Below are 25,297 nucleotides of genomic sequence, written 5' to 3' on the forward strand. Positions count from 1 at the left end.
GAACACGAAGGGAGGGTCCCTGGGCCCAGGCGGGGGCTGCACACCCGGCGGGGGATGGGCGCGACGCCCTGGGAACAGATGGGAGACGGGCGCGGCGACGGGGAATCCCGAGGCTGTGGACTCAGCCCCGCCCACCCCGCCGTGCTCGGCGTCCCTCAGCTGCGCGCTGATTGGCCGCGCTCCGCCCCCTCCCGCCAGCGCCGCCGCGACCATTGGACTGCGGACAGAACGCTCTCTCCGTCACCGCGCCGCCTCACAGCCGCCCTCGTGGTGACCAATAGGAGGGCGGAGCGGCGCCTCCCTCGGGGAGCGGTGGCCAATGGGGAGGCGGCTGTCCGCCGGCGTGCGCCTGCCGCAGCCAATAGGAGCGCGGCCGCGCCGCCGCGGCCGCTTTCGCGGCAAAAAGGATTTGGCGCGCAAAGGCGCGCGCGGCCGGGCCCAGCTGGGGACAATACCCGGGGCCGGCCGGGGCCGTGGCGCGCGGGCAGCCGAGGGACCTAGCGGGGCGAGCAGCGGGCCTGGGGCCGGGCCGGGGCTGAGGCTCCGCCTCGGCGCCGCCCCGGCCCTCCCCGAGCATGGGGCGCGCGCCCCGCGGCCAGCCCCGTCTCCAGCTGCGGTCCCGGGCCGGGGCCCCCTGAGGCGGCGCCGGGCATGTGAGCGCCCGAGCCATGTCCCTGCAGGGCCTGGGGGCGGCGCCGGGCGGGCCCGAGCTGGAGCTGCTGCTGGGGGGCGCCGGGGCCCTGCACGTCATGGAGCAGCAGATCGTGATCATCTCCACGCCGGACGCGCTGCCCCCGCCCGAGGCGGAGAGCGAGGCCGAGCTGCTGCTCTTCGCCACCCCGCAGGCCCCCCGGCCGGGCCCGGCGGCGCAGAGGCCGGCGCTGGGACGCCCTCCGGTAACGCCCGCGCCGCGCTCGGTAGCGCTGCGCCGCCTGGGGCCCCAGGCGTCCGCCGCCGGGCGGCATCGGCTGGCCCAAAGCTCGGCCCTTGGGCCCGCGCCGCCCGGCCCCGCGTGTGCGGCTGAAACGTGGCGGCCTCGTCCCGGCCCTGCCCGAGCTGCGCAGGTCCCGGCAAACAAAGCCCGGCGGGGGCTGGGCCGGGCTCCCTCCGACGCCCCCGCGGCTCTCGGCGCTACCCCCACCGGCGCCCCGTGCCCCGGGGTCGCTCGTGGCCACGTGCGGCCGGGCCTTGGCCTTGCAGTCCCGGCCGGGGAGGAGCTAATCGCGGACGCTGCTCTAGATACAGCCGCGCCCGCGGCTCGATCAGGCTGCCGGCGGGGGGGAGGGCACCTCTCTGTCTTCCGGCCTCGTGTGACAAAGCTCCCCGGGAGCAGTACGTGCGCCAGGCCCGAGCCAGGGCTTGTTTTTACGGTGACGGGTTTTCTGAGCGTGTCCCCGAGCCAGCGTCTTTGGCTGTCGATCGTTTATATTGTGAAGCGTGGTGGGGGTGGGGGGCAGATTCACGTGGGACAGGACAGATACGTCTGGGGTCTGTCATACCATAGCCTAGAACCCCGGGTCAGTGGGGAGGAAGGGTCATTGCTCATAAAAATATGCAAATAAATCGTTAGTGGCAGGGGAATGTTCTGCGAGTGACATGCACAAGTCAAGGAAATGTTTTCCAAACTCCGGAGCTAAATCCCCTGAGAGGAGTCTGTGTTCACGCAGGTCTCGGTTTGTTCTGTAGTGTCAGTAGGTTGTGGTGATCCTCTGACAGCCGTGGCTGCAGTCTGAAGGGTTATAGATGCAAGGCTTATCTTCTGCTTCAGGGATATCAAGCCAGGATCTTGCAAAATTTTGCTTGTCCCTGGACTGGGTCAGGGTGTAACAGGCACCTAATTTTTAAATAACATTCGAGTAAGTTGTGGAGAACATGCATTGTCTTCTGTTGTAGCTACATGAGAGGGCTTTCATTGTGTTTGGAGACTCTGGATGCTACTGTATTATAACAAATACAGATGGTGAAATGTTCAGGGCTGAGCCTTGCACCCGTTGTTTTCAGCTGGGCCCCAGTCAAGACTGTCCTTGCAATTCTTGTGACAAGCCAAGGATGAACCAGAGCCTTCCCTTTCTTCTAGTCTCCTGTTTTTCTTTCAGAAGGTTCACTTAGACACCGAAGTGACTTTTGGTGCCAAAGGCAATAAAACTGAGCGTATAGTGAGGAGGACTTGCAGCTCTGTCATGAGGGCACAAGCGGACGTCTTTGTGGGATCCATATGCATTCTCAGCATGGGATTTTAAGTCCTCCTTTGGCATTGGGCCAGTGGATCCTGGGCTTGATGGGTCATTGTCCCAGCATAAAGTCCCAATGCTCCTAGTTCAGCAGAAATGGCCCCGAGGGCGGGGGAGAGCAATTGTGGAAAAGACCACAACAGGTTTTGCTGGTTAAGCACACTCTCTTCCAGAGGTGCCTCTCTCTCTGGTTTGACGGGCCTGCAGCAGGTGTCAGCTTTACACCTAATTGTTTGTTTCAGCTGCTTGGGTCAGGAATCCATAATGGGTTTTCCCTGTTTGGTGTCTCCCTGCTTGTGGGGGGTTTGTGTGGTTGGACTGTGGCTTCGTGGAAGCTCCTTGACTGTGAAACTTTGAACTGTGAGCTGCTTTTCTCCTAGCTGTTTGAAACAGTTAGTCTCTTCTAATAAGGAAAAAGAGCTCCCGCACACTTTGCAGTCAGCAGCCTGGTATCCCTCGGCCTTTCTGCACCTGCCTCTCTGGGGACACTGCAGCCTGGTGTCTGTGAGCAGTGAAGGTTTAAAGACTCTAACGTGAGTGTTTGGAGTTCCTATGAATGCTTTCCAGCAGCGCACTGGATTTAGGTGTCTTAATTTGATTGATGGTCAGCTGTCTAGGGTGGTGTGAACAACAGCTCGCTCACTCCCCGTTGCTGAAGTTGAAATGCTTCCCACACATAGGTGTCAGTGGGCTGTGGGGCAGGGAGTGCGTTCTCTAATTCGTCCATGTCTGCAGTGTCAGACTGTTATAAGATAGGCCTCATCTACTGAGTCTCTTTTCCCAGTGTCTCCTTCATGAACCAGATAATCTTGCGATAAATGAGGCTAGAGGCAGGACAGAAACTATGTACAGCAAAGTCTTAAAAATACTCTTGAACGTTCAGCTTCTCCTGACCAATCATGTGAGTGTGGGGCTGAGGTGGAGCTTTGCCTGTTCACAGCATTGGATGATCATCAGGTGCTCCTCTTGGGGTTATCCTAGAAAGCTGTGATCTCCACTTTGTGTGGAGAGTGTACCTTTGCGTGGATACCAGTTAAAGACCCCCATTTCCTACCCCGGATAACCAATACCATCCCATTAGTAACTGGGTGCAGAATCTAAATAAGGCACCCAGGGAAATATGTGCGGAGAGGGGCACAAAGATAACTTGTTCTTGCATCCATACCTTTATGATGTATGCAAAGAAAAGGGGTTATGTTATGAGAGAAGGGCAGAAAATGTTGCTGGCTGCTAGGTGGGTGACTCAGAGTGGGCATGTGCAGCATGATGAGTTATAAAATATTGAGCGTTCATAACTGCTCATTCGTGTAAATCCTGTTTGCGTAAAGCAAGTAGGTAAATGCACCCCACCCGTATTAGGGCTGCTCTCCTGGAGCACATCTGCTTAGCAGTGACTCCTTGGCTTTAAAGGTTTCCCAAATGACTGGTGGCAAGAATACTTCAGTGGTTTTCTGAGGCATTGGTGGAATAGTGTAACCTTTGGATGTGCTTAGAAGACAGGGATCTTTAGTGTGATGTTGCCACCACAACACCAAACATGTAAAAGCAGGGTGAAGGGTGAGGGTAGCTCCTTACCCCACTCCTCTGCCAGTTGCGCATTGAACTCTTGGTGCGTGTAGGTGTGGTAGAACCCTGCCCCTTGCTTCGTCACTGTCCCAGGGCTTTCTCAGTGCTCATTATTTCTGCTGAGAGGCAACCTAAGACCAAACTGAAGGATGGATTTATCATGAAGTGTTTTAAGAGTGCCAGTGTTTACTTTTTAATGAAAGAGATGCTGTGGCTCAAGCTGGGTGGCCACAGAGCAGCAGCTGCTGGTTGAGTGCCCCCAGCTCTGAAGACCATCCTGCTGCTGGCTGTGGTCCTGTCTTCTGAGCTGAGCAGCTGTTGGCTGGGAGTGCAGAGATGCTTGGACTGTGAACTGCCAAGCCTTTGAGCCCTGGCACAAATGAAGCACTGAACAGTGCCTAGCACCAGTGTGTCTTAGAGGCAGAGTCCACAAATAGGCAAGACAGCAGGATGAAGGTTTTCTGAATTCCCACTTCGCACATGGCACTTGAATGCTCTGGTGAGGGATGCTGTAGAAATACCTTCATCTGGGTGTGAAACCAGCTTGCAATGCTAGATGCTGGTGTCAGTAGGCATAAGGTGATCCCTTGGAGTCAGAAAAGCAACCATGTCCCCCCGAGCAGTGAGCACCAGGGGAGACAAGCTGCCGAGTCAGTGTCCCCATGTGTTCATGGTGCCTTATGTTGTTGAGCATGCAACGAGTTTTGGAAACTTACAGTCAGGAGGCCTGCAACACGGCAACCAATTCTAGAGCCCTGACAAAGGTGTGCCAGAACACGGGGCAGAGGGAGGCCCAGAGTAGGAGGAACATGGAAGGACAGCAGAAGTGGCCTGACAGAGAAGGGGATGACTCCCCTCACAATCCTTCGTGTCCCTGCTTTCCCCTATCTGTTTGGCTTCAGATCCGCATGGGGGGCCCTTCTGCCAGATTCCCAACATGGCCCTGCTTTGGCTGAGTCCTGCACTTTCCGCAGCCCTTGCCTCATGCTCCCCCATTCCAGCTGGTGCTTCCCCAGCTCCTTTTGCTGTCCTAGTACTGTTAGTCTGGGGGAGTCTCTGCTGCCAGGGAGCTGGCACTGGTGGGTGTTCAGGCTCCTAAAGGAAATGCTGGAACGCCATTCCAGAACAGCCCCTACGTTGTTAGCAAACCAGTACAAGGGGGCAGTGGCCTTCCTGGGAGATCAGTCTCAACACACCAAAGCCATGCTAATTCACATGCTCTCCCTACGTGCAGAGGTGGTGTTGCTTTAGCCTTACTCTCATTGGTGGGATTTCTTTTCCATTAGCTTTGTCTATCTGAAAGGTTAAATACCTGTGGTTCAAGGCTCCCTTGGTCCTGCTCCAAGGGCTGGATCACCTGATGATGACCTGTTCAGTTCATCCCTTTGAGGCACTGTTGAATCATAGATGATTAGGGGTTGGAAGACGCCTCAGGAGTCAGCTTGTCCAATCCTCTGTTTAAACCAGGACCAAACCCAACTAAATCATCCTAGCCAGGGCTTCGTCAGGCCTAACCTTAAACACTTCCCTGGGTAACCCATTTCAGTACTTCACCACCCTCTAGTGAAACAGTTTTTCCTAATAACCAACCGAGGTCTTCCCCATGCATCTTCAGACCATTGCTCCTTGTTCTGTCATCTGCCGCCACTGGGAACAGCCCATCTCCGTCCTCTTTGGACCCCCCACTTCAGGTAGTGGAAGGCTGATATCAAATTCCCCTTCACTCTTCGCTTCTGCAGACTTAGTAAGCCAAGTTTCCTCAGCCTTGCTTCTTAAGTCATGTGCCACAGCTCCTAATCATTTTTGTTGCCTTCCACTGGACTCTTGTCTCCAATTTGTCCTCATCTTTCTGTAGTGGGGGGCTCAAAAGTGGATGCAATACTCCAGATGTGGCCTCCATCAGTGCTGGACAGAGGGGAATAATCACTTACCTCGAAATGAGGTGAGGCTAACTGGTCTGAAGTTCCCTGGATCTTCCTCTTTCTCTTTTTGGAAGATGGGCTCTTCATTTTGCTTTTTCCAATAGTTGGGGACCTCCTTGGGTTGCCAAGAGTTTCCAAAAATAAAGCCCAATGGCTGCAATCACAACAGCCTACTCTCTCAGCACACTCGAATGCATCAGATCCAACCCCATAGCCTTGTGTACATCCAGCTTTTGTAAACAGTCCTTTCCCGTCTGTGGGCTGCCCACCTCCTCCTGATACTGTGCTGCCTAGTTCAGCAGTCTGGGAGCTGATCTTGTCTGTGAACACTGAGGCAATAAAAACATTGCATACTTCAGCTTTGTCCACATCATCTGTCACTGGATTGCCTTCCCCATTCCGTAAGCGCCCCATTCTTTCCCTGACTACCACCTTGTTGCTATCATATGGTAGCAGCCCTTCTTAGTATCCTTCATGTCCCTTGCTAGTTGCAACTCCAGTTGTGCTTTGGCCTTCCTAATTAGGTCCCTGCATTCTGAAGCAATGTTCTTTATACTCCTTCCCAGTCATCTGTCCAAGTTTCCGCTGCTTATAAGCTTTCTTTTTGTGTTAAAGACCACGGAAGATTTCTCCGTTAAGCCACACTGGTCACCTGCCATATTTGCTATTCTTTCTGCACATTGGGATGGTTTTTCCTGCCTCCTCAGTAAGGCTGCTTTAAAGTACAGCCAGCTCTTCTGGACTCCTTTTCTCCTCATATTAGCTTCCCAGGGGATCCTGCCCATCAGTTGGGAAGCAAGATTAAGGAGAAAAGAACTGAAGAGAGTTGGCAGTTTTTCAAAGGGACATTATTAAGGGCCCAAAAGCAAGCTACACCACTGCATAGGAAAGAAACAAAGTATAATAAAAGACCACCTTGGCTTAGCCAGGAGTTCTTACATGAGCTTAAAATAAAAAAAGTCATATAAAAAGTGGAAATGAGGAAAAATTACAAAAGATGTATAGAAGCAAATAATACATGTATGCAAGCGTAAGAGTAGAAAGGCCAAGGCACAGAACGAGCTCAAACTAGCTAGAGATGTAAAGGATAGCAAGAAGTCATTCTATAAATATATTAGAAGCAAGAGGACGACCAAGGACAGGGTAGACCCACTACTCAGTGAGGAGGGAGAAAACAATATCAAGAAACTTGGAAATGAGAGAGGTGCTTAATGACTTCTTTGTTTTGGTCTTCACCAAGAATGCTGATGCAGAAATGTCTAACATAATGTATGCTAGTGGGAAGGGGAGGGTAGGTTTAAGGGACAAAAGATATAAAGAACAAGTTAAAAATTACTTAGAAAAATTAAATGTCTTCAAGTCACCAGGGCCTGATGAAATGCATCCTAGAATACTTAAGGAGCTGATAGAGGAGGTTTCTGAGTCTCTAGCTATCATCTTGGAAAACTCCTGAAAGTTGGGAGAGAGTACAGAAGACTGGAAAAGGGCAAACATAGTGCCCATCTATAAAAAGGGCAAAAAGAACAACCCAGAAAACTACAGACCAGTCAGTTTAACTTCTGTGCCGGGAAAGATAATGGAACAAATAATTAAGGAATTCATCTGCAAACATCTGGTAGAAAATAAGGTGATAGGGAACAGCCAGCATGGACTTGTAAAGAACAAATCATGCCAGACCAATCTGATAGTTTTTTTGACAGGATAACAAGCCTTGTGGATAAGGGAGAGGCAGTAGATGTGGTATACCTGGACTTAAGTAAGGCATTTGACGTGGTCTCACATGATCTTGTTACCAATAAACTAAGAAAGTACAACTTGGATGAGGCCATGCTAAGGTATGTGCGTAACTGCCTGGATGAGTGTTCTCAGAGGCTAGTTATTAATGGTTCACAGTCATGCTGGAAGAGCATAACAAGTGGGGTTCCACAGGGATCTGTTTTGGGACAGGTTCTGTTCGATATTTTCATCAATGATTTAGATATTGGCATGAAGAGTACACTTATTACATTTGCAAATGATACCAAACTGGGAGGGGCTGCAACTGCTTTGAAAGGTAGGCTCATAATTCAAGGTGATCTGGACAAACTGGAGAATGGCCTGAGGTAAACAGGATGACGTTTAATAAAGACAAATGCAAAGTATTCCGCTTAGGAAGGTACAATCAGCTTCATACATATAGAATGAGAAGTGACTGTCTAGGAAGGAGTACTGCAGAAAAGGGTTTAGGGGTCATAGTGGACCACAAACTAAATAACTACGAGTCAAGAGTGTGATGCTGTTGCAAAAAAAAGCAAACATGATTCTGGGATGCATTAGCAGGAGTGTTGTGAGCAAGACACGAGAAGTCATTCTTCTGCTTTACTCAGCGCTCATTAGGCCTCATTTGGAATATTGTGTCCACTTCTGGGCACCACATTTCAAGAAAGATGTGGAGTAATTGGAGAAAGTCCAGAGAAGAGCAACAAGAATGATTAACAGGTCTAGAGAACATGAGTAATGAGGGAAGACTGAAAGAACTGGGCTTTTTTAGTTTAGAAATGAGAAGACTTAAAGGAGAGATGAGAGCGGTTTTCCAGCACCTCAAAGAGGGTTACAAGTAGGAAGGAGAAAAATTGTTCTCCTTGGCCTCTGAGCATAAGACGGGAAGCAATGGGCTTAAACTGCAGCAAGGGAGGTTTCGATTAGACATTAGGAAGAACTTCCTAACTAACTGTCAGGGTGGTTAAATGCTAGAATAAATTACCTAGGGAGGTTGTGGAATCTCCATCACCGGAGATATTTAAGAGCAGGTTAGACATCTATTGCGGATGGTCTAGATTGTTTGGTCCTGCCAAGAGGGCAGGGAACTGGACTCAATGACCTCTTGAGGTCCCTTCCAGTTCTAGTGTTCTATGATTCTGAAGTCCAAACTCCATGTTCTGCTTCTCTTCTTTCCTCCTTTTGTCAGGTTTCTAAACTCAAGCATCTCCCAGTCACTGCTGCGCAGGTTGCCACCTATTTCTGCTTCTTGTACCAGTCTTCCCTAATTAGAAGAAGGAGGTCAAGAGGAGCAGGACCCCTGGTTGGTTCCGCCAGCACTTGCACCAGGAAGCTCTCCACAGCACTCTCCAAAAACATCTGGATTATCAGTGCACTGCTGTATTGCTCTCCCAGCAGATATCAGGGTGGTTGAAGTCCCCCATGAGACCCAGGACCTATGACCTGGAAACTGGTTGTCTGAAGAAATCCTCGTCTCTCTTATCCTCCTGATCTGGTAGTTGACCACCATGACATCATGGTTGTTGCTCTCATCTCTAATCTTACTGTTTTCTTACATACAGTGTAAATCCTCCACCTTTTCTCCCTGCCTGTCCTTCCTGAACAGTTTATATCCTTCCATGACAGTGCTCCAGTCACGTGAGTTGTCCACCAAGTCTTCATTATTTCAGTTGCATCATAGTTTCTTGACTGTGACAGGACTTCAGGTGTTAGTTTGTTTTGCAGGCTTCTTGCATTCATGTACAGACACCTAAGATGACTGCTAGTAGATTGAGAAAATGGAGCAATATAAATCATGAGGCTTCCCCATTGCACCTGCCTCCTTGTAGTTCTTCCCAGTAACTCACTTCTGCACTTATCTAAAGGCTTGGCTCGCCATCCCCCTGAAAAACCTAGTTTGAAGCTTTCCTCACTAGGTTAGTAAGCCTGCCTGCGAAGATGCTCTTCCCTTCTTCGTTAAGTGGATCCCGTCTCCTCTTAGCAATCTTTCTTCCTGGAACAAAATCCCATGGCCCAAGAATCCAAAGCCCTTTCTATGACACCAGCTGTGCAACCTTGCATTTACCTCTGCGATGTGATGGTCTCTACCTGGGCCTTTTCCTTCAACAGGAAGGGTGGATGAGAACACAACTTGCTCCTCCAGCTCCTTTATTCTTCTCCTCGGAACCACATAGTCTGTGGTGACCTGCTCAAGGAAGTTCTTGGCAATGTCCTTGATGCCCACATGGAGAAGTGGGAATGGGTCGTGGTCCCTATGGCTTGATTAACCTTGGCAGATACTCCTTTGCATCCTGAATTCTAGCTCCAGGCAAGCAGTGTACTTCTCAAGTTTCCCAGTCTGGCAAGCAGATGGATGGCTCTGTCCCCCTAAGGCAGGAGGCCCTGATCACCACCCATCTCCTCTTGGAGGCGGTGATCGTGGCACCCCCACACATAGGACAATACATCCCTTGCCTTCCATTCAATGGGGGTCTTCTTCCGATCCCTTCCTTCGGATAACTCTTCCAAACCATTCTCTGCCATAGTACCATGGGAGCGAGACTAAAATCGGTATCTTACCACTAGCTGCACCGGGAGTGTATGAGTTCTCTTTTTCTTCTTCTGGAGGTCACACGCTGCCAATTTTCCTTCCCACTCTGCACTGCCCTGTCTGAGTCTTCAGTGTGCTGTATTTGGTGTACCAAATGCTGGCATCTATCCAGAGATCAGGTTGAACTTTGTATGTACAAAATCACTCCTGTCCCCTGGGAGTAAGACAAACATGGTACATCCTGTGCTGGTCACAACAGCTCTATCACCAGTTCACTATCCATATTGTCGTCCTCCTCCTAGGAGCCTCTTCATATGTTCTCTGTACTGCTCGCAGAAACCTTCTCTGCTGGAAGTCAGGTTCATGGGCTAGATGGACCTTTGATCTGTGTGGCTTTAAGTTCTCACTGCTATGGGGGTGGTGGTTTGGCTCTACAGTGCAAATTCTAGTGGCACCCAGTTGTCAGCATTTGACACCAAAGGTATATTGATCTCTGATGAGCCCACCAGCCCAACTCCTGATCATGATGGTAGGTTTTGCTAGAGATGCTTGCTGGGAGCTAGGCAGAAACTAAACTCATGTTTCCTAGGCTACCCTATGTCTGACTGGCCATGACTTTCAGTTGAAGTGACATAGCTGTCCCTGTTGGTTCTCTGCTCCGGGGTTACCTGCAGTGGGAGGTGCTCTGGGGCATATGCTGTTCCTTCACAAGCCTTCCTTCTCTTGCAGGTGAAGAGGAAGTTAGATCTGGAGACTGATCACCAGTACATAGCAGAGAGTATCCAAACATCCCGGAGCAAAGCAAAAAACCTGGTCAAAGGTACAGGTACCACCTCCTGCTGCTGCTTCTCAGTCCTTTCCATTCATTGCATCTCCCCCACCCCAAGTGGCCTAATGGGATGACATCCCCAGCTTCACGGCTGAGCTGAGTGATGCTGGTTGGGACCGAGAGGCATGTAGTCCATTGCTCTCTGAAGGAGGTATGGGCCTGCAGTGATGCAGCACCTACCTCTTCCCCCACTGCAGCCTATGAACTGCTTGATAACCCCGTGAAGAGCTGGTTCTAGGACTTCCTAAGCTTGTCCAATTTTAGTAAAAAGTGCTGGGTGTAGATGCAAGCTTCTTGGGTGCCCGGTCCTGCTCTGCCTGCCCTTTGCTCACCGGCCTAGGCATAAACATACATGCCCTCGATGGTTGAGTCCCTGCGCAGCCTGTTCCAGTAGCCTGTCAAGGAACGGGGCAACAGATTCTCAACGGTGCGTCACGTACCTCTGGGATTTACCTTGGCCTCTTGAGTTGTCTGGTGGCAGTGATAGGGCTAGGGCACTTGGTAGCCAATGGGAGCATTGATTTCATGCCACGGGCACCAGCATTAACGTACTGTGTGCAGAGCCAGTGCTGGCAGGCCTGGCCTGGACTGACAGGCTCCCAGATCTGTGCCAGGCTCCCCTGCAGAGGGGCAGAGACTTCAGTGTTGGATGTGCAGCACATGGGGGCTAGGTTTGTGGTGCTCCATTTCCAGTGGCTGTGCAGGGTGTGGAGCGGATTGAATGGGCCTGGACTGGGTTTGTTAAAACAGTAACTGATTTGGCTGTGGGCATTGTCTCAGGGACTGTAAGCAGAGGATTACGAGGACAGTGAGATTTTGGTACAATGGGGTCTGTGTCTGGGTAGCAAATGGAAACTTCCTCATAAATGATCAAGATTAGGGAGCAAAGGGATTAAAGCCGCAGTGGGCTGTCATGTCCATGTAGCTCTTAAACAAGCAACGTCAATTGCTTGCAGGTGTGAAATCTCCTGGGGAGAAGTCCCGCTATGAAACCTCTCTGAACCTGACCACCAAGCGGTTCCTGGAGCTGCTAAGCCAGTCGCCAGACGGGGTGGTGGATCTCAACTGGGCAGCAGAAGTCCTGAAAGTGCAGAAGAGGCGAATCTATGACATTACCAACGTCCTGGAGGGCATCCAGCTAATCACCAAAAAATCCAAAAACAACATCCAGTGGCTGTACGTACCCAGGCCCAGCTCATCGTCGTCCCTGGCCACTAGCCAGCCCAGCCAGCATGGGGGTGACTGGATGGTGCTCGTTAAGAACATCTGTGTGGCAAGCAGAATCCATGGCACCTACAGCGCTAAAAGTAGCTATGTAAACGTTTGGGCTCAGACTGGACCTCAGAGTGTAGCCCAGGGAGCGGCATGAGCTCTAGCCTGAACATCTAAACAGCCACCTTCAGCACTGTAGCACAATCCGAGTCTGCGGGCCTAGGCTCTGGGGCTTGGTGCCACAGGCTTCTGCTCACCATGTAGACATGTCTTTCAGCTCCTACCTGGGGAGCTGGACTTCAGAAGGGGTCAGGTTTGTATATAAGTCAACCTCTGTCAGAGGCTGCAAAGAACTTCCCAAACAAGTCATGCAAGTTCCAGGGGCACTGAGCCATTTTTAGGTGTGGAAACTGAGGCACAAGGGAAAGTGACTCATCTAGGGTTACCCAGGGAGTCTGTGATCAAATCTGGAACTAAACCCAGATCCAGACTTCAGTCGAACACCTTAACCCCAAACATGTTTCCCACAGAGAACACTCTTAAAAAAAGAGTCCTAATTTCCCTCAAAATCAGAAATTCAGGTGTGGTGGCAGAATGGTTGAGGCACTTGATGACGATCCGGAAGGTTGTGGATTCAAGGCTTCCTCGACCCCATGGGGAAAGTTCAGTCGTGTTGTGGGGGTCAGACCCGCTCACCACTCCCTTGTGTACCACTGACTACGTTGTGCTTTAACCAAGGCACCTGATGAGCCATTGGCTCTGGGTGAGGGAGTAAAATTACAATAGATGTACTGCCTGCCCTGAGCTGTGCAGTGGTGGTGGGTGGGGAAAGCCCGTTGAGCTGTATTGTAAAGTAATGGGCCATGTCTGTTGCTTACAATAGTGGGGACAGGGGCGTGGGTCCTCTGTCTTGAACACTCTGGAATGGCTCTGTTGAGCCAGCCTCTGGCTGCAGAGCACCTGTGGGTGGTGTTAGGTAGGCCAGTTCCAGCTCTGGGCCCCAGCTTGCCTGCATCCTATGTGGCTGGTGTATTTATACCTGCAGCATCTGATTTTCAGGGCTAGTTTCCGCCTGTCTCCTTAGGTGAATGTGGCTTGGGGCATCAGGCCTGCAGAACGGGCAGGTGAGCATCCACGGTCAGCATCCATAATGGCTGACGATACTCTCCCCTGCTCCCTGGGCTGAATGCTCCATGGAGGATCACCTCCAGCAGCCTGCCAGCGGGTTGGGCAGGGAAGGAGAGGCTCAGTAGAGAGGCTGTAGGGCAGCCCCATTGTGCGCAGAGCTGCTGCCCCTAGGGGTAGGCAGGTGCTTGAATGGGTAGGTATGGGAGACCCTGCATGTGGGTATGTGAGAGGTTGCAGTGGTATGGGCAGGAGGGGAAGGCAGACCTGTGCTTTAGGGCAGGGCTCTGCTTTCCTTTGTGTTGAGTGGTACGTAGGACCCTGTGTGCTGCTAAAAACAAATATGGCTGTGGCCCTTGGGGTCCTGGTAGGCCCAGGCAGCTCCTGGGGAAGGGTCTCCGTCTGACTGGCACCAGATGGCCACAGCTGAAGTCCTCACATTCCCTGTTTCATAGCTTCATTTCCTGGCTTGCCAGCTGACAGCACAGCCCCACTGGTCTGTGTGTGAGTGGGGACGTAGCTAGCAAGGCAGGTGGCTCCAGAGGGGCCCCGGATCACTTTGCACAACACAGGGGCAGCCTGGACCTGAACACAACTGACCTGAGTGCTCTGATTCCTAGGGGCAGCCAGACTGCTGTGGGGAATACCAGTAAGTACCAGGGGCTGGAGAAGGAAATCCATGACCTTCAAGTGGCTGAGCAGCAGCTGGATGACCTCATCCAGATGTGCACCGTCCAGCTCAAGCTCCTCACCGAGGACCCTGAGAACCAACAATATCCTTGTCTGAGTGGGGCTGTGGGAGCTGCTTTGCAAGTGGGGAGATCTGGGAGCTGCAGTGTCTGTTCTAATTGCTGCACAGGTGAGCCTTACCAGGCCAAGGGGTGGCTGGTTGTGTCCTGTGTGGGCTGCCTCCCCTCTGAGCTGACACAAAGCACTGTATGTGGCAGAGAGTTCTGCTAGTTAATCTGAGGCTGGGCTGCAGGGCCCACCTCCTTAAGCACTGCAAATGAGTTGTGTTCCTTTCTCCATGTGACGGGAGTGTTGCGAGCAAGACATGAGAAGTAATTCTTTGCTCTTCTCTGTGCTGATTAGGCCTCCACTGGAGTATTGTCCATTTCTGGGCCTCATGTTTTAGGAAGGGTGTGAAGAAATTGGAGAGGGTCCAGAGAAAAGCAGCTAAGATGGTTAAAGGTGCAGGAAATACAGCCTAGGAGAGAAGATGAAAAGAACTGGGATTGTTTAGTTTGGAAAAGAGAAGGCTGAGTGGGTACATGGTAGCTTTCAAATACCCAAAAGGGTGTAACAAGAAGAAGGGATGGAAAATTATGCTCCTGGGCCTCTGAAAATAGGACAAGGAGCAATGGGCTTAAACTGCAGCAAGAGAGGTTTCGGTTGGATGTTAGGAAAAGCTTCCTAGCTGTCAGAGTGGTTAATTATGGGTATAAGTTGCCTAGAGTAGTTGTAGAATCGCTATCACTGGAGATATTTAAGAACAGGTTGGATAATAAATATCTAACAAGGGTAATAATCTTGATGGTGCCTGGGCTTGCAGTAAAAGCAGGGGCTGGACTCAATCTCTTGAGGTCCCTTCCAGTTCTATGATTCTCTCTAGTGGTTATTACTTTGGCCATGACATAGTCTCTTCTAGTCATCTTGTTCAGAGCAGACAGAGCTGCCTGTGGTCACAGTTCAGGTGATACCAGCCGGTCCCTGGGTTGGGGGAATGGGAATCTTAAAGGGGGCAAGAGAAAAAGTCTCAGTACCTGCATCTGTTACTGGTGTCCCCTGAGCGCCTGACATGGGGAAGGGCTTTCCAGCTCAGACCCCACAGTTTGTCCCATTGATTGACTCACTGGACAAATCTTCCCAGATTTGCTTTCTTCTTCAGCGACACCTGGGCTGTGAGCTCGGGGTGGGGGGCAGGTGATATTTGGCTCAAGCCAGAGTTGGTTATATCTAAATCTCTAGTGGTATGGAAATGTTGCTCTTTGCACGGAGGCTGCGTAAACCTTGTAAACGAAAATCGCTGGGGCTGGCTTCCTTCTTTCTGCTGGCCAGGTTGCAACCAGGGTGCAGTTCCTTCAGGCTTTGTCGATCTGCTCATGTGTTTGTATGCACCCCACAAACCACATGTGGCTTCTGCTCTTCTCTTTAACAACTCATGATTCTGACGTGCGTATGCCGTGAACCACACGGCTTTTGTGTTGTACGCCGTGGTGTTGGAATCTGGCTCGTGGGGCTGGCTGACGTGGCAGCACCAGCTTCCATGGGGCTAGGTACTGTAGAGCCCTAGCAGCTGGGGTGCGGAGCCACTGCCGGCTTCAGGGGCAGAGCCCCTCTGGGGCATGAGGCCAGCACCAAAGCAGTTTGGGGCTGCAAGGGGGAGTTGAGCTTCGGGGGGTGGGCGGGGGGGGGTCTTAGGCTGGGGGTGGTTTAGGACTGCAAGGGATCTTAGGCTGGGGACAGGGTGTGGTTTGCAGCTGTGGGGGTCTAAGGCTGGGGATGGTTTGGAGCTATGGGGGATCTTAGGTTGGGATGGGTGTGGTTTGGGGCTATGAGGGGTTTGAGACAGGGTGTGGTTTGAGGCTATTGTATGTTCACCCCCCCAGAACACGTCAAAAGTTGCTGTGTGGCCCCCGATGCGAGAAGGTGGGACACCCTATTGTAAGTGGTCCGCGGGCTGCCAGCTCTGTGCAGAGGAGTCCTTGTCAGTGAAAGCTGGGAGGAGGGATGACGCCATTGCGCCAGTCCCTGACAAGGATCAGCTGTTGGCATGTGACAGATCACTTCAGTTCAACCCTTGTGAGCAAAGAGCAGTGAGCCCACGGGCCTGTGGTAATTCCCCATCCCCCTTCTGCTACCTGATTTCTTATCTACTGTGCAGCCCCAGTTCACAGCTGCAGCTGAGAAGTGCACTGCACGAGTGCTGCCTCTAGGCCTCTGCTGATGCCAGTGTTCCTAAATCACTAACCCTCCGCCCTAAGCGGGTGCTGGAGATTCGACTGGCTGGGTACCTCGGGCGTCAGTCCTGAGTTACGCACACCGGGAGACAGTGGCAGATTGTCTCTTGCAGGGCTGTTGGAGGGTTTAATGGCTTTGGATGTGGACACGACTGGGGCTAGATAGCTGTACAGCTTGGGTGTGGAGAGGCCATAGTAATCCAATGAATATCTGTAAGCAGTTAGGACCACCAGAGCATCGAGTGGTGCATGGGACAGATCTACACGAACATCACTAACCTCTCCATTGTTAGACTATTCCTGCCTTGGGTTCACTGTACAACATGCAGTGCTGGGATGCTCAGGTGTGCCCCCTCTCCTGGTCACTGCATGTCCTGTGCATTGGTGAGTCGAGTGCTTAGGCAGCTGCTTGTGGTTAGCGTCTGATGCATCCCCAGCTCCCTAGTCCTAGCTGTTGTATCTGACTTATCGAGCTGTGTCTCGTCCGGAAGGAAGGGCGCAGCTGCCAAGCCGCCGTCCAGTGAATGCTCCTTGACCAAGCGCACCTCTGCTTACGTGACCTGCCAGGATCTCCGCAGTATCGCAGACCCCTCTGAGCAAATGGTGATGGTGATAAAAGCCCCTCCAGAGACCCAGTTGCAAGTTTCAGACCCAGCAGAGGTAACGCTTCCTGCAGGGCCCTCTCCCATCATAGCGCTTCCTGGTGTGGTGCCCAGTGATCCATCTGGGCACATGGCTGTGGGCAGGGCTCCCTGTTTCTCAGTAGGAGAATTGGGAGAGCAGGGATTCAGTGCCAACCCCTCAAACTCAGTAGTCTGGGTTGCTTCACACCACCCGCCTCTGGGCAGCGACTTCTGTCGGGGGCTCCCGTCTCCCCTCCCCAGGAGATGGTCTCTGAGCTTGCTGGGCTGTTACCCCTGGAGGTTTCTTGAGGGCTGACTGCCTCTTGGGGGCTGGTGGCAGCTGGGAGGTGTGTGGTGTCTGATGTACCTTGTCTTGTTCTCTGGGTCTGTGGTGAGCTGTCGCAGCGCGGAGCTGCCAGCACTCTGTGCCCTTGGCAAGCCCATGGCCTCTGCCTTTCCTTGCTGTTAATGGTGCTCTGTGTTCTTCTCTTCAGGCTTTCCAGGTTTCCTTGAAAAGCACCCAGGGCCCCATTGACGTGTTTCTGTGTCCAGAAGACAGCTCTGGGGTTTGCAGCCCAGTCAAGAGTCCTTTCAAAGCAACTGCCGAAGAATCATCCCCTGGCTCCACTCAGGCAGCAGCCTCCCCACTCATGCACCATTCCCAGGACGTGAACTTACCATTGCTGCCTAGTGAGCAAGGTGCGTCTGGCCGCAGGGCATCCTCCCTGGCTTTCAGAGCCCGCTCCACAGCTACTTCAGCCGAGGGTATGGAGGGGCCTGGTGGGCTCAGCAGTAGACACAAGTCAAAGGGACCCAGTGGTGGGCGCTGGCGGAGCTGCAGGCTTGGACGGTTCCAGTCGCCCTGCTACGAGCCAGGCAGTGCCTCAGACCAAAAATGCAGAGAGGGGAATATTGTCTGCCCGGGGTGGGTGGTGACTGTTGCAGATGAGTGTTGCATAGTGTCGCTGCTGTGATACTGCTGGTGTGGGGAGAGTCTGACTGACTCTGGGACGTGGCTGCCCTGACTGGTAGGCTGCTTCTGGCAGACTGGTTGCAGCTCAGGGAAGAGACCTGGCAAGCAGCTCCGTGCCCACCCGTATGACTTAACGCCAAACAGGTTTAGTCAGGGCTATGAATCGCGGCTCCTGCCAAGCCTTAGCTGAGGAGCTGAGTTTCAAAGTCAACTCTGAAAACTCCCTCTGGAGCTGGAGGCTTGAAGCAGAAGTGAAACCTTGGCCGTAGCATGGCTGGCACATTAGGTACCCAGTGAGCAAACCCAGCCCCCTCAGGGGTATTGCTGTTGCCAAGGCCTGTCTGCGTAGTGGGGGAGAGCTTGGCCCTGCCAGAGCCACCCCTTGTACGTGGTGGGGCCAGGTTTCCCCTAGGCCACAGTCGCTCCCAGGTGGAGTCCCCCTACCTCGCCCTCCGAAGGACAGCTGGGCTTACCGCAGGAGTAGGCTGGAGCAGAGCTGCCCTGGTGGCTGAGGTGTACATGGCTGGGTCAGCAAGGGGCAGAGCCAGACTAGTGAAGAACGTGGATGGTATTTTGGGGGTGGGGGAATGGTAATAGTCTGGGCCACGTACCTGAGGCTGCTCTAGCCTCTCCGCTTCAGTGTCCTTCTCCCTGGCCAAACTTTATCCAGTCCCAGGGTTACAAGGTGTAGGCAGCAAGGGTGCTTTTCCTTGGGAGGAAGGCCCCAGCCTGGGGACTCTTAGTCCTGCTGTCACATTCCGCCCTGGCTGAGGGCTTGTGCTGCTCCTCTGGGGAGTGGCAGGTGATGCCCCACTCCAGCGCCTGTGATAAGGGAGGTAATGATCCCCAGAGGCTTGGGTCACAGGGTCTGAAGGAATACCTCAAGCTTTCCCCACACATGGGAGCAGATGGAGCCGGTCTGGAGTCAGTACCGTAATGTACTGCTCTCTAGTGTCTGCCCACTTTGCTGGCTGGGTGGCTGCGGCCTGGAGCAGAGCTGGCTGTGCTGGGTTGCTGCTGGGGCCTGGCTTGCAGGAGGGAAGGCTCCTGATCGCCCTGCCAACCACAGGAAAGCCATTTTCAGCCAGTGTTCTCAAAGCAGCCATTGGCTCCACACAAGATTCCTTCCCAGCCAAGAGCTGTGAGAACCTCCCCCACCTGTGGGCCAAACGTCAAGGCTGGTGTACTCCACTTAGGGAGGAGCAATCGGTTTCACACAGACAAAATGGGAAGGGACTCCCTAGGAAGGAGTACTGCAGAAAGGGGTCTAGGGGTCAGAGTGGACCACAGGCTGAGCATGTCAACAGTGTGATATTATTGCAAAAAAGCAAACATGATTCTAGAGTGCATTAACAGGAGTGTTGTGAGCAAGATGCAAGAAGCCATTCTTCTGCTCTACGTCACTGATTAGGCCTCAGTTGGAGTACTGTGTTCAGTTCTGGGCACCACGTGTTAGGAAAGACGTGGAGGCATTGGAGGAGGTCCAGAGAAGAGCAACAAGAATGATTAAGGGTGGAGAACGTGAGCTGTGAGGGCCGACTGAAAGACTTGGGTTTGTTTGGTTTAGAAAAGAGAAGACTGAGCGGGCTTCAACTGCAGCAACTGTTAGCGACTTCCTGACTGTCTGGGCAGTTAAACTCTGGGGAAAAAGTGCCTGGGGAGGTTGTGAAATCTCCATCACCGGAAATATCTAAGAGCAGGTTGGATAGATGTGTCTCGGGGATGGTCTAGACAGTGCTTGGCCCTGCTGTGAGGACCGTGGACTGGATTGGATGACCTCTCAAGGTCCCTTCCAGTTCTAGTGTGCTGTGATTCTGTTCTGGGTGCTGCCACAGCTTCTCCATCTTACCTGGATGGAGTCTTGCCCAGGCCCCAATCTTAGCTACTGTGGAGCCCAGGCGCTGCCCCACAGATCCACTGTCCCCCCGGGGTTTTGCTCACACGGAGCTGGGGAGGAACCTCACACTCTACCCCAACAGGAGAGTATTTGAGGGGCAGAATAGCAGCTGCCCATCTCTGAGGCAGCACTCTGCAGAAGCAGTTCTGCTTATTGCCCTGGGTAATGCCAAAGCAGCCTGTACCACAGCTTTCTCCATAACCTTCCTCTGGCAGAGGGGAACCACATGCATGACTGGCACATCCAGTGTGGGGTGCAAGAACTGGTCCTCCTTCAGAGCTACTGGAATACAAGCTAGGAGTGGGCCATAGGGTGGAATGACAAGCCAGGGCTGAGCTCCCAGTGCCAGATCCGGCCCCTCGGTAATTAAACCCACTGCCCTGCTGCGAAGGAGCTGCTGGCTCTGTTAGAGCATTAACAGGTGCTAATAATAGACAGTTGCTGTTAATTACATAGCAGGCTCCTGGCTGAGCTCAGGTCTGCAACTCCTCAGCTCTGTCTGTTTACTCTGTTAAGATCCCAGACTTTTGCCGTAGCCTTTTGCTCCAGCCCCTGAAAGTTCTTCTCTGACACTTTAAACCGAAGCAGTGTTCTTGGCAGACTCCACACGCGTGGACCCTGGGCAGCGTATTCCCTCAGGAGCAAGTTACAGACCCACGTGCAGGCAAACAACCACCTCCCACGGCTCTAGTGTCTTGAGGGATTTGGCTTCTGCTCGCTGTCCTCTCTTCTGGGCCCGCTTGTGGGTAGTGAGCTCCTGGGGATGGAGCCGGCAGGGCGTGTTGCACTACACTGAGCATGCTGGGGCACTGACCTGGCAAGGCAGGGGGTGGGCGGCTGGGGGGCAATGCAGTATCCAGGCAGTGTGGTGGAGAGGCCGGTGGCCCAGTGGGAAGACCTCTGGTGGGGGACACAGCAGCAGCCCGGTGGGATGGGGTTGGTGGGATGGGGGATTACAGGAAACCAATGCCCTACAGTTTGGTTTGGCACGCACTGCCTCAGTGCCCCATTGCTTGTCTCTGCAGAGCCCCTGCTGCCTGGGGAGCACTCACTGCCGATGAAGTGTGCCGCTGACGAGGTGAGTCTCTCTCCGCTGGCCTCCGTGGACGCGCTGCTGGAGCAGAATAAGGATGACTTCTCCAGCTTCCTCCCAGCCGAGTTCATCAACCTGTCCCCGCCCCAGCCCCAGGACTACCACTTTGGCCTGGAGGAGGGCGAGGGCATCAGCGAGCTCTTCAACTGTGACTTCGGGGACTTTGCGCCCTTGGACTTCTGATGGGCTTCTGTGATGCTGCTGTGGCTGGAGTGCATCCAGATAGGGCCACACCTGCATGGTGCCACAGCTGACTCCTCCTCTTTACCTGCAGGAGGAGCTGTGCTCGGGAGCTGACGCATCCGGGGTTTGTGGGTAGTGATCGTTCTGGGAAACAGCTGCCTGGGTGGGGTTTGCTGGTGGGCGGGGGGTGTATGTGGGATGCCTTGCGGCCTCCCCTGGCTGTGCTCCGCGCCCTCCTGGGAGTGTGGGGTGCTGCTGGCATCTCCTCCCACCTCATGCATGTGCCTTTCCACCACGAGCCCACTCCCCTGTGGGGAGCTCTGCTGTGTGGCCCGTCCCCCTTGCAGCCACTGCCATGGTAACCAAGGCCACTTAACTTATTCTCTCCTAGCCATCAGACTCTTGCCTTAGAGCTCCTCTTGTTGAGCTGGGGGCCTCTCTCCTGTTGGAGGAGCCGTTTTTCCCCTCTCGTCTTAGTGAGCGTGAGCGATGTTGATTTTTGGGCTGAGGAGGGACTGCCTGGCCCCGCAGGGGCAGTCCCTTGGAAGCACCAGGGCTTTGCACTGCTGGGGTTGGCAGCAAGAGACATACCCCTCCTGGCTTAGCTGCAGCCTAGCATGGATTCCCTGCTGCTCTGGTTTCCCCCGGCAGCTGGGTCTTGGCCTCTGCCTGGCCAGGCATGCCCGCATTCAGGAATGTAAATAGTAGCGCTGAGGAGTGCCGGGTTGGGGGTACCAGGGGCCTGCTGTCTGTCCATTGAGCAGTGCATGTGACCAGGTTCTGGCAGGGGCGAGGGGGGGGCTGTTTAAAAGCCTGGCAGCTGTGGCTGAGCCCCGCTCCCGGCGCCCCATGCAAGAGGGAGATGCACAGCATTGCCGTTCCCACCCTGAGCGGGGAGGGACATGTGGCAGGCAGGCAGATCCAGCATGATGCTGGCTCCGGGTTCTCAGTGGTTCCTTCTTAGAGGCTTTAGAGCAAGTCCTGTGTAGACTGAGTTTATTTATTCTGTGGTTTTGTTCACACGGGGTCAGCTCTGATCGCCCAGGTGTGAGCTGCAGGAATGGGCGCTGTGCTGGGCGGCGGCTGTCCCAGGGCAGAGCTGGTAGTACTGGGGGGAAGTGGAGCTGTGGTCTTGTTGTCCCAGCACACAGCTAGGAGTCCAAATTCCCAGCTCTGATAGACATTTGCTGAGATGTGGGGCATGTCACTTAACCTCCTGGTGCCTCTGTCTCCACTGGGCAGAGACCAGGAGCCTGCCCCATATGGCAAAGTGCTGCTGGCTGTCCACATGGCAGATGCAGCTTATTATTTATTATTTATATGGGCAATGTGAGGCTTCTGGAAGGGGTGTGTGTGTGCGTTTGTGTGTGAGGTGTGTGTGTGTCCATGCCCCCCCCCCCAAGCAGGTGACTGTCAGAAGTGGGAGCTGTGGATGGGCAGGTGGCCATTTTCTGTTCAGTTAGGCTAGAGAAATCCAGAGACCCTTTCATACAAGCCACTTGCAAAGCCTGCTGGGAGGCGGAGGGGCCCAGCAGGGCTGGCTAGCTGGGCTAGGGAAGCTTAGGTGTTGGACCTGGAAGGGAGGCATTGTTGCTTCTCTGTGTGGGAGAACACATGGCGGGTGGGCAGGACAGCTGGTGGACTGAAGAGGTATTTATTGTAGACCAGCAATGAGTAGCAGGCATGTCTGATAGCAGGGAAAGGCAGGGAGCAAATCTGAGCTGGGAGGGGAGTGTCTACCTGGAGACGCACAGTGTAAGCAGGGGATGGCAGCTCCTTTGTGCTTCTCTGTCTCCTTTAGCAGAGAAATCCAGCAGGCCAGGCCCTGGTGTGGGAGCGGTTCTCACGCCTGAAGAGGGATCCTTTGGGCAGGGGTAGCGCCAGCCAGTCTGCCCTGCTTTGCTCACGCTGCCTGCTGCTGTCAGCAAGCCCAGGCTTGCTCTCCAAATGCTTCATGTGGAGGAGAAGCTGCACAGACCTGGCCCTTGCTGAGAGTGGGCCCCATCTGCTTCTGCCGGCCAAGCTGGAGGGAGCCACTGATTTGGTGGCTGGGTGTGAGCATTCCAAACTCTTGCTAGACATAATGGAGACCTGGTTGCTGCAGGCAAGATAACTGAACCAGGTTTGATCACGTGAGCCATTCCTCTTGGTCTCTCCTGTGCCTTAACTACCCTGCTACCAGTTTTCCCCAGCAGGGCTGAAAGGCTACAGCACCAAAGCTTCAGCAGCTAATAGCCAGGTCTGACCCCTCCAGTGGCCTGGCCTGCTTGAGTCCCGGAGCCATCCCGAACTCAGGAAGATAGACCACTTCCCCGTGTAGGGGGCTACAGCTGACCCTGCCAGCGGCTCTAGTGAGCAGCGTGCTCAGTGGGCTGCAGTGACTCTTGTGGTGGGGTTCCCCACCCCCTTGCTTGAAAAGTGGGACCCTGTGTATGGAGTGGGTTCTGGGAGGGGCTGAGGCAGAGGATGTTCTGGAGCAGGTCCTTAGTTGACAGGGTTGGACCAGCCAAGAACCAAATCTCTGTGGTGGGCAGAAGGGCAGCGCTGACTTTGCCAGCTGGTTAGTGTAGAGGTGGGCAATCCCAGGAGGCCAGACAAGCAGGCATGTACTTGGGTTCTCATGGGATTCCCGCTGGGTGGCAGGACTGGGGATCTAAGCCAAAGCCTGGACAGCAGCTCAGAAAAATGGGGGCATTGGACCGGACCAAAGTTGACGTCTTCAGGCTGCTTCCATGTGGGTACTGGGGAAGCCTAATTCTTCCTGAGCTGTTGCCTGTGGCTAATATTCTGTCTCCAAGGAGGGCCAGCTGGGTCCCCTCCCAAAGCAAACCCAATGCAATAGCTGACGTTCCTGACATGCACTGGACCAGAAACTGACCAAACCTCAGAGGGTGATTTTTGGGGGGTTTAGGGCTGGGGAAAATCCAGGGTGGGCTTTTTCCTAAATGTCTGGAGACTTGCGCCAGAGCCCTCACTGCCCCAGGCAGGCTTAGCTAAGAAGCAGTTTGTCACATTAAATAAAATTGAAAGCACAATAGGCTGAAGGATTCCTCTGGCTCTGGTTCCCAGCCCAGAGGGAGGCTGCCCAGGTGCCTCTGCCACCAGGGATTGTAGAACTGGACAGGTGTCAGCGTTGCAGGTTGGAGAACTGGGAAAGGGAAGGTCTGGGGGAGGGTAAAGCCCCAAACGTAGGTGTTGGGGGAGAAGAAAGGACAAAATAGAAGTGGGTCTTCCTACTGCCGCCTGCTTCTCTCTCAAGTGCCTCTCCTGCTCTGGCAGTCAGTTTTTTCCTGTTCCGTCCACGAATGCAGGAGCTCTTCTAGTTCCTGGTCTTGGAACGATTGAATCCACAGGTGGAAACGCACTTTCATCTACTGCCTTTACATGAGCTTTGTGTACTGTTGTGCTTTGTGTTTTAATAAACATTTCTACTGAGTCTCTCAACTCCTGGCTTGTGTCATCTCTCAGGTATGCCTGGCTGCCGGACCCGAGATCCCCATCAGCTGAGAAACCAGGGGGCTGGCTCACAGTGATGTTTCTGCTCCTCGCGCTTCTAGTGCCCAGCCACTGGGTCTGAGCTGGGGGAGCAGCAGGCCAGAGACTGAGGGCTGATCCTTTGGCACTTGGGCTACGACCTGTGAGCACCTCTGTAGTTACCAGCCTCTTCTGAAAAACTCTTGTCTGTAGGCAGGGAGGGGCAGAGAGAAGTTCCCATGGACATAAGCAGGGCCAGGCTCTGCCATTGTGCACTTGAGCTTGACCTGGTAGTCTAAACCACTTCCCTACCCCCATCTCACTCCCTCCTCTGAAGCAGCTGTGCTGTTTCTCAGTGGTCAGTCTCACGGGGCTTTACAAAGGTGACTCAGCTTCATTATTTCCATATGGTCAACTGCATCCAGGTGTCATTTCAGATTTAGGGGAGGTGACCCAAGCAGGCTGTGATGGTGGGGGCAGAGGGAGGGTAGCAGCTTCAGCAGCATGCTCAGTACACACTAAGCAGCTAAGGGGGTGGGGCAGTGACTGTCCACCTCCCAGCACCTCTCCAGTGGCTACTAAGGTACTTGACAACTAGTTTTTGTGACACAGAACCTTGCAAGGAGCTGAGTGCCCCTGGCCAGAGGGTCCTGGCTCTGTGGGAAACAGCAGAGACAGGTGCGCAACAAACCGGTAGTGGGCCGAGGCCTCCCTGGCTGCTCTGAACTCCACAGCCGAGGGAGGAAGAAGCAGCCAGCGATCACTGCTTAGCTGCCCTGTGGGATGCTCTTTGCTCCAGCTGCATGCTAGGAAAGCTGCGAGGGTGAGGACTATTCTCCTGGTTAGGTTCCATGTGTTTCCATCTGTCCTGTAGCAACCTGAAGTGGGTGCCTCAGTTTCCCTAGGCACCGCATCAATGCA

General features: G+C 53.6%; 1 protein-coding gene across 1 annotated transcript; it reads left to right on the forward strand.

The window, feature by feature from the left end:
* The first annotated feature begins 460 nt into the window (after positions 1–460).
* Positions 461–24,340, forward strand: E2F1 (E2F transcription factor 1). The gene is made up of 7 exons (XM_075011606.1): positions 461–896; positions 10,737–10,827; positions 11,793–12,012; positions 13,794–13,946; positions 16,679–16,793; positions 17,251–17,455; positions 20,652–24,340. Exons 1-7 carry the CDS (start codon positions 669–671, stop codon positions 20,900–20,902), a joined length of 1,263 nt encoding a protein of 420 aa, XP_074867707.1. The 5' UTR covers positions 461–668; the 3' UTR covers positions 20,903–24,340.
* The last annotated feature ends 957 nt before the right edge of the window (positions 24,341–25,297 follow it).

This window comes from Carettochelys insculpta, chromosome 17 (assembly GCF_033958435.1).
Source record: "Carettochelys insculpta isolate YL-2023 chromosome 17, ASM3395843v1, whole genome shotgun sequence".
Classification (NCBI taxonomy): domain Eukaryota; kingdom Metazoa; phylum Chordata; order Testudines; family Carettochelyidae; genus Carettochelys; species Carettochelys insculpta.

Coding starts and splice junctions, on each gene's coding strand:
- E2F1 (XM_075011606.1), top strand. CDS start 669: ATGTCCCTGCAGGGCCTGGGGGCGGCGCCGGGCGGGCCCGAGCTGGAG. Junction 13,947..16,678: donor GAGGACCCTGAGAACCAACA/ATATCCTTGTCT, acceptor GACCAAGCGCAC/CTCTGCTTACGTGACCTGCC. Junction 16,794..17,250: donor AAGTTTCAGACCCAGCAGAG/GTAACGCTTCCT, acceptor TCTTCTCTTCAG/GCTTTCCAGGTTTCCTTGAA.